The sequence below is a fragment of the Suncus etruscus genome, chromosome 1 (assembly GCF_024139225.1).
Source record: "Suncus etruscus isolate mSunEtr1 chromosome 1, mSunEtr1.pri.cur, whole genome shotgun sequence".
NCBI lineage: Eukaryota > Metazoa > Chordata > Mammalia > Eulipotyphla > Soricidae > Suncus > Suncus etruscus.
The window spans coordinates 192989517-193007516 of record NC_064848.1 but is presented as its reverse complement, the minus strand read 5'-3'; the positions used below and the strand labels follow the sequence as shown (position 1 = coordinate 193007516).

The 18000-nt window shown below is 45.1% G+C and overlaps 1 protein-coding gene across 2 annotated transcripts in view; it reads left to right on the top strand.

Annotated features, from left to right (window-relative positions):
* The first annotated feature begins 564 nt into the window (after positions 1-564).
* Positions 565-18000, top strand: part of NSF (N-ethylmaleimide sensitive factor, vesicle fusing ATPase) — a 151380-nt gene continuing 133944 nt past the window's right edge. For both annotated transcript variants that reach the window (XM_049779079.1, XM_049779078.1), the window contains exon 1: positions 565-675. In XM_049779079.1, the coding sequence (XP_049635036.1) occupies positions 664-675 (12 nt within the window). In that variant the 5' untranslated portion in view covers positions 565-663. The remainder of the gene's footprint in view (positions 676-18000) is intronic.

Here is an 18000-nt window from a genome sequence, read left to right as displayed (position 1 = left end):
CAAATGGATCCTGACAGCCATGGGATTTGGTAAGCTTTTTAAAATTTTATTTATTTATTTATTTATTTATTTATTTTTGTTTTTTGTTTTTGAGTCACACCTGGCAGTACTTGGGTTACTCCTGGCTCTATGCTCAGAAATCGCTCCTGGCAGGCTCAGGGGACCAAATGGGATGCCGGGATTCGAATCACCAACCTTCTGCATGCAAGACAAATGCCTTTCTTCCATGCTATCTCTCCGGTCCCTTATTTTCATTTATTATTTTTTTAATTTTTGCTTTTTGGGGGCCACACCCGATGACACTCAGAGCTTCCTCCTGGCTTTGCGCTCAGAAATCGCTCCTGGCTTGTGTGGGGGAACCCTATGGGACGCAGGGGGGGAATCGAACCGCTGGCCTTCCTAGGCTAGCGCGCGTGCAACGCAGACGCCCTACCGCTAGCGCCACCGCCGGCGGACACTCCGGGCCAACATGGCGCCGAAGCCCCGCCCCTCCCCGCGCTCCCGGCGGCGGCTCGCGGGCACGCGCTCGAGCGCGCGCCTGCGCGGTTCCCTCTATCGGGACGACTCCGCGCATGCGCGAGGCGAGGCAGGGGCGCGTGCGCGACGGGAGCGGGGACGCGCGCGGGGAACTGCAGCCGGCGAGCAGTGGACGCGGCGGCCAAGATGGCGGGCCGGGTGAGTGGCGGCCCCGAGCTGGGGCGCGAGGCTGGAGCCCGATCGGGGGGGGGGAGGCAGGGAGACAGGGGGTGAGGAGGAAACCCTGAAAGTGTGAGCCACGGCGCGGTCCGAAGGGCGACAGGCCGGAGACGCTGGCGGGCTTGGGGGCGCGGTGGCCGCTTCCGCACCTGAGGCTTTGGACGCTCGGGCTAAATTCAGTGCTCGCCTGGCAGCCTGGGCCCCCCAAGCTGCCACCCTTGGGTGCTGCCCCCCGACCCTTCCAGGCACCCTGGGACCCTGCCAGTCAGTGTCGCTGCAGGGGGTCCCCCACACCCCTTGATCAAGCTCCTTAGGTGCTCCCAGGCTGGATCCTCAGCTGCTTGCTGCATGCAGCAAATGGATCTTGGGGGGGACAGAATTGGGGGTCCCTGGGGAGACTCAGCTGTCACCCGCAGACCCTCAGGGTGATTCGAATCTGGGGGAGCAGGGACGCAGCTGGGGTGTCACGCTCGGCTGCAATGAATGAGGGTCCCTGGGAGCACTGTCGACTGAGCCCTTCAAGTCTAGGCACTGTCTGGCCCTGGAGGCCTCGTCGGGTGCATGCCGGAGAGGCTGCCTGTCTGCCTGCCCGCCTGCCCTTTTTCCGGGTTGTGCGGGGAGAAGCTGCCCTAAGCAATCGGGGTTCTCTGCTGGGAAGAAGAGACTATAAGACTGTCTCTGCGGGGCTGGCTGTGTGTGCAGGGAGGGACAGTTCTGGGCTGGGCTGGGCAGTGAGTGGCTCCCCAGGCGCCTGGACTGGCTGGCTGGCTGGCTAGCTGGCTGCCTTGTGCAAGGTTGTGTGGGGTGAGGCTTGGTGTTCCTGGTGTTCAGATGCCAGGACAGTCCGCCCTGGGATGTGGGTTGGGGTGTGGGATGAAGCTAGCTGTCAGGTGCAGGTGAGATGCATCCCTGAGCTGGCCTGGCCTGGTGGGTATTTGGGGTGCGGAATGGGTGGTCCTCTGTAGGCTCCATGGGGAGTTTAGAGCTTGGTTGACACCCAGGGCCTTGCTGGGGATGTTTACTGCCTGCCCTAAAGCCAGGGCGTTTCACTGCGTCATTTTGTCATTTAGCAGGTGCAGCCGGGGCTTGCTGTGATTAATCCCCGAGTCTGTGTGTGACCAGGTTTGCCTCAGCTCATATCTGTTTGTTTGTTTGTTTTCTCTTGGAAATCCTGAATCCTGGGGTTCCGAGGCAGAAGAGAAGAGGAGGCTTTCAGGGTGGCATTTCATTTCGACCTCATCACCCTTGTAACTGAGAGGACGAAGAGTTTTCTTTCTGTACCTTTGCATGATTGTCCTTGCGGATCCACCCGCTTCCTGTAGACACATTCTCGCTTTTCCCACTTTAAAACACTCTCTTCTCGCACCCCAGAGCACTCACCTGCCCTCCTCCATCCTCGCCAGCTAGATATCTCCATCGAGTTCCCACATTAATGTCACCCATTTGCTTCCCTCCTACTTCCCCCTCCCTGGGATTTCCCAGCGTTCCATGGAAACGGTCCCTAAACGTGATTGACATTGTTTTAGTTAGTCCCTGTCGCACTTGGTTTCTCAGTAGTTAAGCCATTGACTGCCTCCTTCATTGGAAATGTCTTTTCCCTGCCGTCAGCGAGCCTCACTCCTGTTTCTGTTCGTGCATCTGCATTACAGACTCTTTTTCCTCTATCTGTATAGAGGCAGGCACTCCTCAGGCGCACGCTCTCTCTCTCTTTCTTTTTTAGTTTGTATTTTTTTAATATATTTTTTATTTAAGTAACATGATCATAGTTGGGTTACAGTCATAACCAGAACACCCCCCCTTCACCAGTGTAACATTACCCCCTCCCCCTTCCCATCCCCTGCCTGTATTCGAGACAGGCATTCTACTACAGTTATTTTTTTTAAGTTCAGTAAGTTGTTATTTTTTTTTTCCTTAAAGGATAAGAGTAAAAAAATATAATAAAGGTGTGATAGAGGCAATAGCCGTTGTTTGCATAGGTCCAGAAAAATGGGGAAAATGGAAAAATATCTTTGACCTGATTACAAAAAGGCCTCACCACAGAAGTTTATTGGCATAAGACCGACTCTGGGTTCCAGGCATACCAGTCCATCCAACTCCAGTCATTCTCAAGTTCCTGGTGAAACTTTTTCACACTTTATCGATTGTTGATATCAGATTCTTATATTTAAAGACTCTGAATTCTGTGCATTTCTTTCATCGATGTCAGGCTGATGCGGAGCATTCTCTAGTTTCAGCATACCATTAAATGCGGAGCGATCTGCCCTGCATGCAGACTGTTGCTGAGTTGTCTGGGTGTTGGGAGCACTCTTTGGAGTAAGTCAATGCCAAAGCAGTGGTAGGTGTTCCCTGGTAGAGGCTTGGATCCTGGTAATGTTACAGATAATTGTGGTTGTTTCTATAGATGGTATCCATTGTTCAGGTGTGTGTGTGGATGCCCATTCTTCTGAGGCCTGAGCCAAATCATTATGCTAATGTTCGGGGTAAAAGGCCTAATTACATTACCAAATTTGTGTTCCCATCTCTATTAGATAAGAACTTGTTTGCATATGTATTATTTTCCCATTTTAATGTGCCTATGCAAAAGAAAAGCAATGCCACAAGATATTGATGGTGCATCTGGGGGCCGACAAATAAAGTCCAACATTCCCCGTAACTTGGTACATACATGAAATTTATACAGCTATACTCTTCTACCAGTATTGCTTATAAAACAGATCTCACAGGGGGAAAATCAAACAATCAAATAACAAATCCAGTAGGCAAAATTGTCACTATATGAGGATATTCGAAAAGAGTTATAGATGTAAAGGGAATACATCTGAGATATACAAAGGAGATACACGTGACCCTTTTATGTTTTAAAAGTAGTCAAGAGGGAGGGGGTGTTTCCGAGACTCCACTTTGGTCTGTGATTTGGACAAGTGAAGAGAGCATGGAGCCATGCCCTCCCCTTGTTGCCTGCAGAAGCTTCTGACTCCCCAAGAGGCGTTTGCTTCCTAATTGCTGGAAGTTGAAAGTTCAGCAGTCCCTTCCCAGCCCCTTGCAGGAATAAGGAGGCCTGGGGTCTCTTTTAAATTGCCCCTCACCGGAACCCACTTGCTGGGATCCTGATCTGTTGTCCATGAATAACCCTGGAAATGGGGAGGAAGGAGAGAAAAGGCTGTGGGGAGCAGCCGAGGCTGCATCTTCACCTTATCTTGGCCAAAAAGCCTACAGCATGGAACCTTGCTGTGACGCATTGCCTGCTGAAGCTTCAAATTCCACCAAAAAAATTACTGTGAAAGATATGTAATCCACCTTGGCCAAAACAGAAAAATGGTTAAATGTGGGGTAACAAGAGCTGGGAGTGAGGGAGTAAAGGAATAAAACCAGCGCCTGCACAGCGTTCAGATAATGACAAGCAGAGGAAAAACATTAATATCCATATATTTCTCATAAAGCCCCCGCGCGGTTTCACAGTGAACAGGTTTAATAAGAAAAATACCCTGGTAAGTCCTAATGCCAGACCTATTGTGCTGCTATTCCCACCTAGGAACTCCTCCAAGGGACCCACCTCGATGTCTTGCCCAGCCATATGGCCAGGCAAAGCCCTGGAGTACCGGAGGAAGGAGGTAGAGAGGTGCTGGGGTGACCCATGTCCCACACCTCTTCCTAGGCCTGGTTACAGAGGCCTTTGGCATGGCGGAGGGCTGCCAAATGCCATGCTGGCAGGACCTCTCGGCTCCCAGTGCCAGTCAAGGGTTACTTCTGGCTATGTGCTCAGAAATCACCCCTTGTTTGGGGGACCCTATGGGACGTCCTATGGGGCTCTTCCCTTGGGTATTTTTCTTAGCCCTTACTTTCTTATTTGGGGTGGGAGATCGGTTTAGACACACCTTGCAGGGCTTGGCGTATTACTCAGGGATCACACCTAGCGTTGCTCTGTGCACCATGCCATACTGGGAATTGCGTGTGCTCCAGCCTTTTGAGCTTTTTTTTTTCTCCATCTTCCGTTTTCCTTTTAATAGGTGATGTTGGTGGGTATGGTGAGGAGTGCAGTGCCAGGGACCAAACCAGGGCCTTTCATGTGCTAGGCATTTATTTATCCCATCACTTGAGCTATTGCCCTGGCACCCTAAAAAGATCTTTTTTTAAAAAAACATTTTTATGTGGCGCTACTTGTAGCTTTTACACACAGCTGTTACTTTCTGCTGTGTAGAGCTAAGCAGAAATAAACACAGTTGCTTTGCCAGAAGAACTCCTCAGGTATTTGAAGGCAGGTTGCCTTTTCTGTTGTTAGGTTGAAGTCCCCAGTTCCTCAGATAGCTTCCGTTGCAAGCCTTCATTATTTCAGCTGTCATCCAATAGGAAGATTCTGTTTTGGAAATGATTCTGCTAATATGTGCCCCAGAGGGTAACACAGTGTTCTGCGAATAATATATTCTCTTGAGCAAAATCTGACCATTATTGATACAGGGTGAAATTGTATTTGTTCTTCTACAGTCAGGCACACTCTTAGCTCGTACTGAGTTTATAGTCAATTAAGACTTTAATGTTCTTTGAACTCAGCTCCATTCTCGTGTGGTGCAGCAGTTTCTTTGAGCCTAAATGTAAGATTGAAGCAGAGATGGCAGTTGTTTTACTTGCTGTACTATCTCTAGTTGTGTAGATTTTATTTTGTTTTTCTTTCCTTATTTTGGGGGTGGGGTGGAGTGGGGTGGAGACCTTTCCTCGCTTATTATTCCTGTCTCTATGCTCAGGGATAACCCCCCCCCCCTTTTTTTTTTTTTTGGTTTTTGGGCCACACCCGGCGGTGCTCAGGGGTTACTCCTGGCTGTCTGCTCAGAAATAGCTCCTGGCAGGCACGGGGGACCATATGGGACACCGAGATTCAAACCAACCACTTTTGGTCCTGGTTCAGCTGCTTGCAAGGCAAACGCCCTGTGCTATCTCTCCGGGCCCCATGCTCAGGGATAACTCCTGATGGGCTAGGGACTGCATAGGGTGCTGGGAATTGAACCAGGTCAGCTGTGTGCTGAACGATTACTCTAGACCCAGATTGTGTTTTTTCTTAAAACAGAGGAGCCTGGGGGCCGGAGAGATAGCATAAAGTTAAGGCATTTGCCTTGCATGCAAAAGGATGGTGGTTCAAATTCCTGCATCCCATATGGTCCCCTGAGCCTGGGGGCGGCGATTTCTGAGTGTAGAGCTCTGAGCACTGCCTGAGTGTAGAGCTCTGAGTACTGCCGGGTGTGACCCAAAAACCAAAACAAAACCAAAACAAAAAAGATAGAGGAGCCTGGTTGACAGCCTGCAAAAAGCAGTTCTCCCCTGAACGGCTCAAACATACTTTGAACATTCTCTCTCTCTCTCCCCCACTCTACCCCTTGCTTTTTTTTCCATTACGGAGAAGTGTTCTCCTTCTCTTCTCTCCTCACATCTTTTGAAGTCAAAATGATCTTGCTTCACATACTTAGACACAAGAAGCAGGGTCAGGATTTGAAGTCAGCTTAGTCTGATCTTGTTTCTTAAGTCATCAACTGAATTGCAAGAAAGAGTAAAGGAAGGGCCAGTAGGGTGTTTGCTTTGCACCTGGCCAACCCAGGACGGACCCTGGTTTGATTCCTGGCATCCCATATGGTCCCCTGAGCCTGCCAGGAGTGTTTTCTAAGCGAAGAGCAAGGAGTAACCCTTGAGTGCTGCTGGATGTGACACCTCCACCCCCCCCCCCCAAAAAAAAAAAAGAGTAAAGGATAGGTTTACCTTACCTAGGTCGCCTGTGTTATTTCATTGTAAATTTTTGTAGTCTTTTTTTTTTTTTTGGTGGTGGGAGGTTTGGGTCACACCCGGAAGCACTCAAGGGTTCCTCCTGGCTCTACGCCAGAAATCGATTCTGGCAGGCTCGGGGGACCACATGGGATGCCGGGATTTGAACCACTGACCTTCTGCATGAAAGGCAAATGCCTTACTTCCATGCTATATCTCTGGCCACTAAATTTTTATAGTCTTGAGATTTGAACCCAGGGCCTCACACAAGCAAAGATTGTGCTCCACTGCTTAGGTATATGACTCAAAATTATAAGAACTCCAGACATAGGAACCAGTCTAATAATTAGTCATTCATGTTGTACCACAAGTACCTGACAGTGCTTGGGGTTCCTTCCTCCCTTTGGTTCCCAGGGGACCATGCAGTGCAGGGATGGAACCCAGGCTCCTACATATACAAAGCGTGCCCTCAGCCCTCTGAGCTTAATATGGCTCATTTATTTTTATATTGTTATTGTTTGAATTTTGTACCATATTGAGCATTCTTTGGGGTGCTCCTAGGGATGATTGAGGGGAACCATGTGTTTCTGGGATTTCAAGCCCAGGCCTCCTACGTGTCAAGTACACACTTAGCCCATTGACCTATCCAACCTTCTTCAGTATTTTCTACCTTCTGGAAAATCTGAACACTTTTGGTCTGTCTCTGATTTCTTGTCATTTATTCTGATAGGCATAACTTTCTGGTAATCACCTATGTTTAGTAAAAAGTTTTAGCCTTATTGTAAGATTCTGTGTGTGCGTGCATGCATGAGAGCAAGAGAGAGAGAGAGAGAGAGAGAGAGAGAGAGAGAGAGGCTCTTTTGAATCATTATTGCTTTTGGCTAGTTAATTTTAGTACTTAGACAGCATCTATTTTTTTTGACAGCATCTTATAAATGACATTTATATTCACTATGTTTATGAAGATTTTTTTGGTTGTATCACTGATAACATTGTGACCTATGGATCTTCTTTTTGCCTTTTCTGTCTAAAAAGAGAAAGCATCTTGTTTAATTTTGTGGGGAAGAGTAAAATTTGCTATCAACTTAGTTTGTAACTTCATATTAATTTGATTAATTTTTAAAATATCTTTTTTTGGGGGGCACACCCAGTGACGCTCAGGGGTTACTTTTGGCTATATGCTCAGAAATTGCTCTTGGCTTGGGGGTACCATACAGGACACCAGGGGTTCAAATCGTGGTCCATCCTAGGCTGGCGCCAGCAAGGCTTACTGCTTGCTCCACCACTCCAGCCCTTAAAATATCTTCCCTAGAGAAAGGAACTCTTATCCACTGCTGGTGGGAATGCCTTCTAGTTCAACCTTTGTAGAAAGCGATATGGAGATTCCTCCAAAAACTGGAAATCGAGCTCCCATACGATCCAGCTATACCACTCCTAGGAATATACCCTAGGAACACAAAAATACAATACAAAAACCCCTTCCTTACACCTATATTCATTGCAGCGCTATTTACCATAGCAAGACTCTGGAAACAACCAAGATGCCCTTCAACAGACGAATGGCTAAAGAAACTGTGCTACATATACACAATGGAATATTATGCAGCTGTCAGGAGAGATGAAGTCATGAAATTTTCCTATACATGGATGTACATGGAATCTATTATGCTGAGTGAAATAAGTCAGAGAGAGAGAGAAAAACGCAGAATGGTCTCACTCATCTATGGGTTTTAAGAAAAATGAAATACATTCTTGCAATAATAATTTTCAGACACAAAGGAGAAAAGAGCTGGAAGTTCCAGCTCACCTCAGGAAGCTCACCACAAAGAGTGATGAGTTTAGTTAGAGAAATAACTACATTTTGAACTGTCCTAATATTGAGAATGTATGAGGGAAATGGAGAGCCTGTTTAGAGTACAGGCGGGGGTCGGGTGGGGAGGAGGGAGATTTGGGACATTGGTGATGGGAATGTTGCACTGGTGATGGGTGGTGTTCTTTACATGACTGAAACCCAAACACAATCATGTATGTAATCAAGGTGTTCAAGTAAAAAAAAAAAGTCAAAAAATCTTCCCTAATATAAAACAATTATTTAGTTTTGGATTTTGGATTACATTGTGGTGCTCAGAATTTACTCCTGATTCTGTGATTAGGAGTCACTTCTGGCGGGGCTCTGGGGACCATATGGGGTATTGGGGATCAAACCTGGGCCAGCTGTTTGCAGGACAAGTGCCCTATTTTTTCTATTATCTTTCTGGCTACATATGGATTTTTTTTTTTTTTTTTTGGCCATTTCTGGTAGTGCTCAGGGGTTACTCCTGGTTCTGTGTTTAGGGTTCATTCCTGGCTGTGCTTAGGGACCATATGGGATGTCAGGGATCAAACCTGGGTCAGCTGTGTCAAGGCAAACATCCTCTCCGCTGCTCTGGCCCCATGCATAAGTATTTTAGAAACAATGTAATCTCTTTTCAAAAACTATTAAATTTAAATTTGTCTTTATCTATTGCTGTTTATTTTGAAATAATTGACAAAATTATTTTAGAATTGAGCTAAATTGCTTTAGGAAACTGATGTAATTTTTTGGACTTTAATCCAAAAAGTGCTGATAATTTATCACAACTTTGTGCTCTATATATTTGTAACCAAATGAATTAAGATCAGCTGTTTATGAGTAACGCAAGATATTTTTGGTCCTTTGCTATATTCAGAATGAAGTGTTAACAGTGCTAATGTATTTGCATTAACCATATAGATCTTTTGTAAGGGACAAAATAGAGATTTTTTTTTTCCCTGCTTTTTTGGCCACACTGGTGATGCTCAGGGGTTACTCCTGGCTATACGCTCAAAAATAAATTGCTTCTGACTTGGGGGACCATTTGGGACGCTGGGGGATCGAACAGCAGTTCATCCTAGGTTAGCGAGCACAAAGCTTGCGTCACTGCTCTGGCTCCAAAATGGAGAATTCTTTTTTTTTTTTTTTTTTTTTTTTGGTTTTTGGGCCACACCCGGCGATGCTCAGGGGTTACTCCTGGCTGTCTGCTCAGAAATAGCTCCTGGCAGGCACGAGGGACCATATGGGACACCGGGATTCGAACCAACCACCTTTGGTCCTGGATCGGCTGCTTGCAAGGCAAACACCGCTGTGCTATCTCTCCGGGCCCTATTATTATTATTACTATAATACATGCCTTCCTATATAAGCTTCTTTCCTGAGAGCCCATCCCTCTATAAGCCTTAGTTCTGCACCCGAAAAGGGGGTCCTGCCTTTTCCTAGGCTTTTCCCGGATCATGGCTTTCCAGCGCAGAGATAAAAAGTGAAGCAAAATAGTTTTATTTAGAGAAATGAGGAGAGAGAGAGACAGAGAGAGAGAGAGAGAGAGAGAGAGAGAGAGAGAGAGAGAGAGAGAGAGAGAGAGAGAGAGAGAGAGAGACAGAGAGAGAGAGACAGAGAGAGAGACAGTATTTGAATTGCAATGTTACTTTCTCTGTAAGGCTATGAAAGACTTAAACTTCTGTATTGTGGGATTTTTTTTTGGGGTGGGGGGAGGTATGAATCACACTTGCAGTGCTTGGGAGATTATGTGGTGCTGGGGATTAAGTCTTGGCCTTCAGCATGCCAAGCATGTGCTCCAGTCATTTGAGATTTTTCTCCAGAGATTACTCTCAGCTCTGAGCTCGGGGGTCATTCCTGGTGGTACTCAGTGGCTCATATGGGCCAAGGACCCAACCCAGGCCTCTCACATGCAAAGCATGTGCTATTAAAAAAATTAGCCCATTAAAAAAATTATGTTATCCAGGACCAGAGAGAGAATAGCAGGCAGGGTGCTTGCCTTACACATGGCTGAGCCGTAGTCACTACCCAGCATCCCATATGATTCCCAAGCCTAAAGCACTGTCAGAACTGATCCCTCAGCACAGAGCCAGGAATAAGCCCTGAGTATAATCAGATGTGTTTCAAAACAAAACAAAACAAAATAAAATAAATTGTTGTTTATATTATTAATATTGTGGTATGGATCAGACTTTGAAGGGCTCCAATACAGTTCTTTTACTCTTGCAGATACTGAGGTTTTTCTTTTTTTTTTTTTTGTAGTTGTGTTTTGGTTTTTTGTTGTTGCTTTTGGCCCATACTCAGTGATACTCAGAAATTACTCCTGGCTCTGTACTCAAGAATCACTTCTGGCAGTGTTCGGAGGACCATATGGGGTGCCAGGTATTGAACTAAGTTGAGCTGCATACAAGGCTGGAGCCCTACCTGCTATCCAATGTCTACAGACCAGATACTGAGTTCTATAACTGTTTTTTCCCCCTAAATATAGCAATCCAATAAATTTTCTACTTATTATTAATCATTAAAATAAAATTTGAAATAAAAATAAATTTTATTACTGTAATTTAAATAAAATATTAAAACACTAAAATAAAATAAACTGCACTATACTGGTGTAGAAACTATTTACAGTTGATAAATATTCAACACCATATCCAAGACACAGATTCTGTGTGTATATAATCTGTGACCACAGTGCAAGTAGATAGATTGCTGATGACAGAAAAACCTGAAAAATTTGGGGCAAGAAGACTTCTTAAGTTATACAACAATAACTAACTATGAAGGAAAAATTAATTAAGCTCCCTTATAATTAAAATCAGTTCTGGGTGGTACAGGAGGTAAGGCACTTGCCTTGCATACAGCTGAGATGCTGCAGTGCTGGTTTGAATTCCCACAAGGGGTTACTGCTGAGTACAGAGTCAGGAATAACCCCTAAACACCACTGGGCACAACCTCCAGAAAACAAAACAAAACACGGGACCCTACAACATCTGTTCTTCAAAGGACACTGTCTTAGTTGACCTGGACTGCCTTATAAAATACAATAGGCTGGATGTATGTCTCTGACATAAAGGGTCTTAGCCTCTTTAGTAATCAGTGAAATATAAATGAAAACCTTTGGTGGGGCTGGAGAGAGAGAGGGGGTAAAGTGTTTACCTTGCACACTGCAGACCCTCATTTGGTTCCCTAAGCACGATTAGTACTCATCCCTGAGTATAGCCAGCTATGGCCTAAACTCACCCGCTCAAAACAAACAAACAAACAAACAAACAAACAAATGAAAATCTTTGTGGGAAATCACTCAACAAACACTGCTTGTGCCAGATGGTGAGTCCACACCAAGCACCATGTTTTTAACACCCTTAAGTGAATGGGTCTGTTGAAACAGGATAGCAGTGGAGAAATAATACCAAGCCAGTCAGGACACGATTTATTGGAGGCAGCCTGCTTTTTACCTCCTGGCTTCTCTCTTCCATGTGCTCTCTCTGCGCCCCCCCCCCCAAAGCTAGAACCCCTCTCTCTTTATTCTCCAGAACCAAGTCCACCAGGGTGTGTGTGTGGGAAGGTTCTGTAATCTAGGCGTGCTTTTACATATCAAAGGAAGAGGTTACCAGGAAGAGGCAGTCCGGGAACACCTTTGTTTGCGGTTGATAGCTGGGTATTATCTTATAACCAGAGTGATAGTTTTGTGAGCAGGGCGTTTTCCCTAATGTGGCTGACCCAGGATGGCTCCCTGGCACATGACCAGGATGGATCCCTGAGCACATGGTCCCCTGAGCACATCAGGAGTGATCCCTGACTGCAGAGCCTGGAGTAAGCTCTGAGCACCATCTGGTGTGACTTCAAAAGCCAAAAACAAAAACAAAAACAAAAACCAAAACCCATTGACAAAACAAAAACCCATAGGTGTGGTGGTAAGGAAGTAGAGCAACTAGAAGTCTCATGCACTATTGGTCAAGATGGGAATTCGTTAAAACCTCTTTGGAAAACTGGCAGAATTCCTACACTTTGAGCATATGCATGGGGACTTATGCCCGAGCAGTAGTACTGCTGGAGGTTGGCAAGGAATCTCTCCGGTAGAAATGCATACTTCTGTTATTCAAAAGACAAGCAAACGTTTAGAGCATCAGTATTCACTGATGAATACTGAGCACAGAACTACTCAGTAGTGGCAAGTTCAAAATTAAATACCAGAAAAACAGTGAAAATGAGTGAATGATTCCCATATGCAACAGCATAAAGGGTTCTTAAATCATATTGAGGATAGGAGACATGGGTATACCCAGGCATCTGTAGGATTCCATTTATCTAGTTAAACTCCTGTGATTTCTCTATGATCTTTATCTCTAGTGCTGTGCTTGAGGGTGGTAGCTTCTGTAAGTAAGGCTCTGTAAGTAAGGGGCTGTAAGTAAGGGGCACAGCTGTAAGTAAGGCGCTAGTCGTGCTTGCTCCTGAGCTGGGTGGTGGTTACTCAAGGCTCATTCATTCTGTAGAAATTCATCAGGCCCAGTGTAATGATTGTGCTTTTCTCTTTATATGTTTTTCTTCAATACAAAGTTGATTTAAAGACAGTTATATTCTTTTTTTTTTACTATTCTTTTTTTGATGTGTGTATCTGGGGGACATACATACCTGGCAGTGCTCAGGCATTGCTCCTGACTCTGTGCTCAAGAGGGATCTCTGCATGGTTGGTTTCCTGAGCACTGCTGGAGTGATCCCTGCGCCCAGAGGTGGGAGGAACTGAAATGTGTGCCCACTTCCCACTCCCATATAAAAATAAATTAAAAAGAAGTGCGCTTGGGACTTGGGAGATTTCTCAAAGGTTGAGCCCTAGCATGTCCCACAGCTCGAGTTCAGTCCACAGTGTCGTTCCCCCCACCCCATGTCCTCACGCCTCACCACTGGAAGTAGCCCACCACCATATTGCTGGCCCCTGGCATTGAGACATTGGGCTGCATAGCTGAACTGCATATTGCCAGGAATGACCATGCCCCTCGCACTGCTGGGGAGGCCCCAAAACAGTAAAAGAAAAGAAACAGTTAAAAAAAACACACATGGTTTTGATTTCTTTAGTGAAATTTGTAGTAAGCTTTCTTCAAAGTAAGGGAACAAGTTCTTACATAAAATATCTTAAACTTCTTATATCTATAGCCTTGAAAAATAACTTCTCAGATACTTTTCTGTTAAATTCTTAGGGCAACCTTAGGAGTGTCACTCTCCAGATTTATTTTATTTTATTTTGCCCCCAGAAAAAGCAACCTTGAGTGATTCTGATTTCAGAGCTTATGCTACAAAGGAGTTAATGAGGTAGAATATAAGAATCCTTAGGTTGAGGCCGGGGAGATGGCACAGTGGTAGGGTGTTTGCCTTGCATGCAGCCAATCCAGGACGAATGGTAGTTCAAATCCTGGCATCCCATATGGTCCCCCAAGCCTGGAGTGATTTCTGAGTGCAGAGCCAGGAGTAACCCCTGAGCACCGCTAGGTGTGACCCAAAGACCAAAAAGAAGAAGAAGAATCCTCAGGTAAAACTGGAATAGGATTGAGAGTCTAGAAGGAAAGTCATGCATTTGTGGTCAGCTAATTTCTTACCAAGTATGTCAAATCTACTCAGTGATGGAAGAACTGTCTTTTGTCTAATAATGCTGGACCACACGAATATTCACACCCAAGAGATGGACTTGGGCTCCTTACCTGATCTCGAACACAAGATTTAGCTCAAAATGAATCAAAAGATCTAAATCTATTCTTAGGAAGTGAGTGAAAATCCACATGACCTTGAATATGTGTGTGTGTGTGTGTGTGTTTTAGGAATGACAAACACATTCAAAGAAAAACGTCAGTTTAAAACTTGGTTGCATCAAAAGAAACCATCAAGAAACTGGTCAAGAAAACGACAAGACATTTCAAAGAATGAGAAAACATTGGGAAAGCATGTCTCACTTTAGGGCCTCAATTTTAAGAGATAAAAGAAACCCTTGCAATTCAACAACAAAAAAAGGGCAGTGCAATTTATTTATTTTTATTTAATTTTTTAGTCATTGTGAAATTCCCTCCATCAGTTCTCCCTCCCCCCAATTGCTTCCTACTTACCAGTCTGCCTCTACAGGAGGCACTTTTTAAAAAAACTTTTTTTTTTCTTTCGTACTCTGATTAACTGTATTGTTACTGATAGCCAAAAAGTGGAGATACTCCAAACATACACCAGCTGGTAAAGAAGTAAAATGTATATACATACAGTGGACTATTTATTGGCCCTCAAAAGAAGAAAAGGCCTGCTACAGTGTATGTGTGACCTTGAAAGCCAGTCACTGACGTGGCAGATTGATGCTTCTGCTTGTCTGAAATGTTTTAAGTGGGCAAATCCAGAGAGACAGCAAGCGGATTTGTGGTTGCCAGGGAATGAAGGGAGAATTAGTGCCAACCGTTAAGAGGAATAGGGTTTTATTTGGGAGTACTAGGGATGTTCTGGAATTTGTGGTGAAAATAGCACATCTTGAATGTGCTAAGACCCATTGAAAATGCACTTTTAAAGGACGAGTTTTCTCTTGACTACAGTACTCTCAGTCCATTCAGGCAGCTCTTACAGACGGTCAGCATTTATGTGGTACCAGGTTTATGTGGTGCCAGGTTTATATAGGAGCTCATAAACCTCAGAAATGGATTCCTTGCAAAGAGTTTTACAAGTCTGAGATGGGGTGCTTGTCTGCTTCTGTGAGGCACCTCTTCCACCACCCTCATTGGCTCTCCACTGAGTGGGCGGGACAAGACGGCTCTCTGGGGCTCCTGTCCTCAGGGCACCGGTGTCTCCAGTGAGTCTCTGCCTTCCTGACCTACTTACCTGACAGAGGCTCCACCTCCCTGTGACTGCCATCTTGAGCCTTAGGGTTTCAACATAGGAGTTTGAGGACACAGAGATTCAGCCTGTGGGAGAAGAATATCTTCAGAAGGGCTAATCAGAAGTTTAAGTATTGTATTACTGGGTGGCAGGGCTAAGCTGTGTGGTGCAGGCAGTGAGAAGGGGCAAGATTGGCGAAACACTGGAGAACACTGATGAGGAACACTGATGGGGAACAGTGGGAAACACTGATGAGGAGTCTGGGGGTTTTATACCCCTGGCTTATAATAGGAGCAAGACTTCCAGAGGCGGGTGGGCTTTTTTGTTAGTAGGCAGTTGGGGCAAAAGGCATGGTCTGAGCAGAAGCATGGGGGACCATATGGGGTGCAGAGGACTGAACCCAGGTTGGTTGTATGTAAGGCAAGCTCTATACCTTCTGTAGAATTTTTTTATTTTTGGTTTTTCAGGCCACACCCATTTTATGCTCAGGGGTTACTCCTGGCTAAGGGCTCAGAAATTGCCCCTGGCTTGGGGGACCATATGGGATGCTGGGGGATCTAACCGCGGTCCTTCCTTGGCTAGAGCTTGCAAGACAGACACCTTACCTCTAGCGCCACCTTCACCGACCCCAGTACCTTCTGTAGAATTTATTGTATTGCTCTGGCCCATGAAGAGAAAGTTGTTTATTCATAGGGCCAGGGACTTGGGACTGGCTTAGGACTTGGTATGCAATTTGATGTGGAGTCATGGGTTAATCTGACAGTTCAAATCTCTTTTCTTCCAGTCTTTCATCATGTTGGTATAACTGAATATAAACGTACCAAGGCCTAGGTCTTGTTGCAAGGGTGTGGGGCCCGCTTTGATCTTGTATCTAAATCATCTCTCTATATTTTATTCTTTATTGGTGCCACAACCTATGGTGTTCAAAGTTACTTGGCTCTGCTCTCAGGGATCTCTCCTTGCGGGGCTCTTGGGACCATATTAAACCCAGTGCCAGGGATCGAACTCAGGTCGGTCAGCCATGTGCAAGTCAAGCATTCTACTCTATTTTTTTTGTTTGTTTGTTTGTTTTTGGGTTACATTGGGCAGCGCTCAGGGGTTCTTTTTGGCCCTACGCTTAGAAATCACTCCTGGCAGGCTCAGGGGACCATACGGGATGCCGGGATTCAAACCACTATCCTTCTGCATGCAAGGCAAACGCCTTATCTCCATGCTATCTCTCTGGCCTCTCTACTCTCTATATTAATTCTCTAGCCCTCTAAAGTATATTTTCTCATTTCAATTTTTATCCCATATTTGCTATGGGAACTCAGAGATTCCCCAACTCTTGAAATTAGACCTGCATTTCTCAAATGTATGGTATAACCTGTATACAACAAAGTGTAATGAAGATAAGGAATATTGGAGCCACAGTGATAGCACAGTGCGTAGGGCATTTGCCTTGTATGCGGCTGACCCAAGTTCGATGTCCGGCATTCCTTATCCATGAACCTGCTAGGAGTTAACTCCTAAGCATTGCTGGGTGTGGCCCCCCAAAAAAGATAAAGAATATTTCTGTCATCTTGGAAAATCTCTTCATACTTTGCTGTCTATCTCATCTAGGCAACTGCTGGTCTTTTTTGTTTGTTTGTTTTGTTATGTTTAGAATGAACTTCAAAAATGAACTTTATAAATAGGGGGATGAACTCTTTAGAGTCTGGCTTCTTTTACTTAAATGATTTTTTGGGTAGGGGGAGTATACCTGGCAATGCTCAGGAGTTACTCCTAGCTCTGCACTCAGGAATTACTCCTGGTAGGCTGGGATACCAGGGATTGAGTGGATTGGCCGCATACATAGAAAACACCCTACCTATTGTTTTATTGCTCTGGTCCTAAATGGTATTTTTTATGCTTTTCCATGTTGTTGCACAGATTTCTAACTACTGAATTAGATTCTTAACTAATTGCTGAGTAGTAGAAGTATATGAGTAACCCATGCTATGTATTGATTCAGTTACCTGTTGGTCCATACTATGTTTATCCATTCAGTTACCTGTTGGTAGGGGCCAGAGAGATAGCACAGTGGTATTTGCCTTGCAAGCAGCTGATCCAGGACCCAAGGTGGTTGGTCCAAATCCTGGCGTCCCATATGGTCCCCCATGCCTGCCAGGAGCTATTTCTGAGCAGATAGCCAGGAGTAACCCCTGAGCACCGCCGGGTATGGCCCAAAAACCAAAAACCAAAAAACAGTTACCTGTTGGTAAACAATGCTTTTATTTCCAATTGTTTTTTTCTTGGTTTTGAAGCCATACCCGAATGTGCTCAGGTGTTACTCTTACTCAAGGCTCCAAGGTATCATCTGGGTGCTGGGGATCAAAATGGGTGGGCTTTTGAATGCAAGGAAGGAGCCTTACCTCTGTACTCTCTCTAGCCCGAATGAAAACATTCCGAATCCTTACGTAACATTTTCTATCAGTGTCGTGTCTTCAGTTTGTAATAACTGTGTGACAGTAAGCATTAGCTGGGTTTTTCAATTGTTTCCTAGACATAAGGTGAATATCAGAAAACTGGAATTTTCCCTTGACATGACTGTGATCAGTAAACAACATTTATTTATAGGGATGTCTTCTTTGATGAGAAAATGAGACACCCTGCTTGACTCACCCTAAGACGCAGATGCTTTCAGATCCTGGTAGGGGAGCCCTTGCCAGCAGCATCTGTTTCTGTTGACCAGACAGATGATTTCTGCAGGGTTTCTCACTTTTTGTTTTGAAGGGCAGCATCTCTTTGACTGGTTAAACCAGTTCACAAATGAAAACATTGATGCAGGCTAATATTTTGCAACTTTCAGTACTCTGGTGATGTGAATTTTGTGTAAATTGGTACCATTAGGTGGTGAAACATCAATT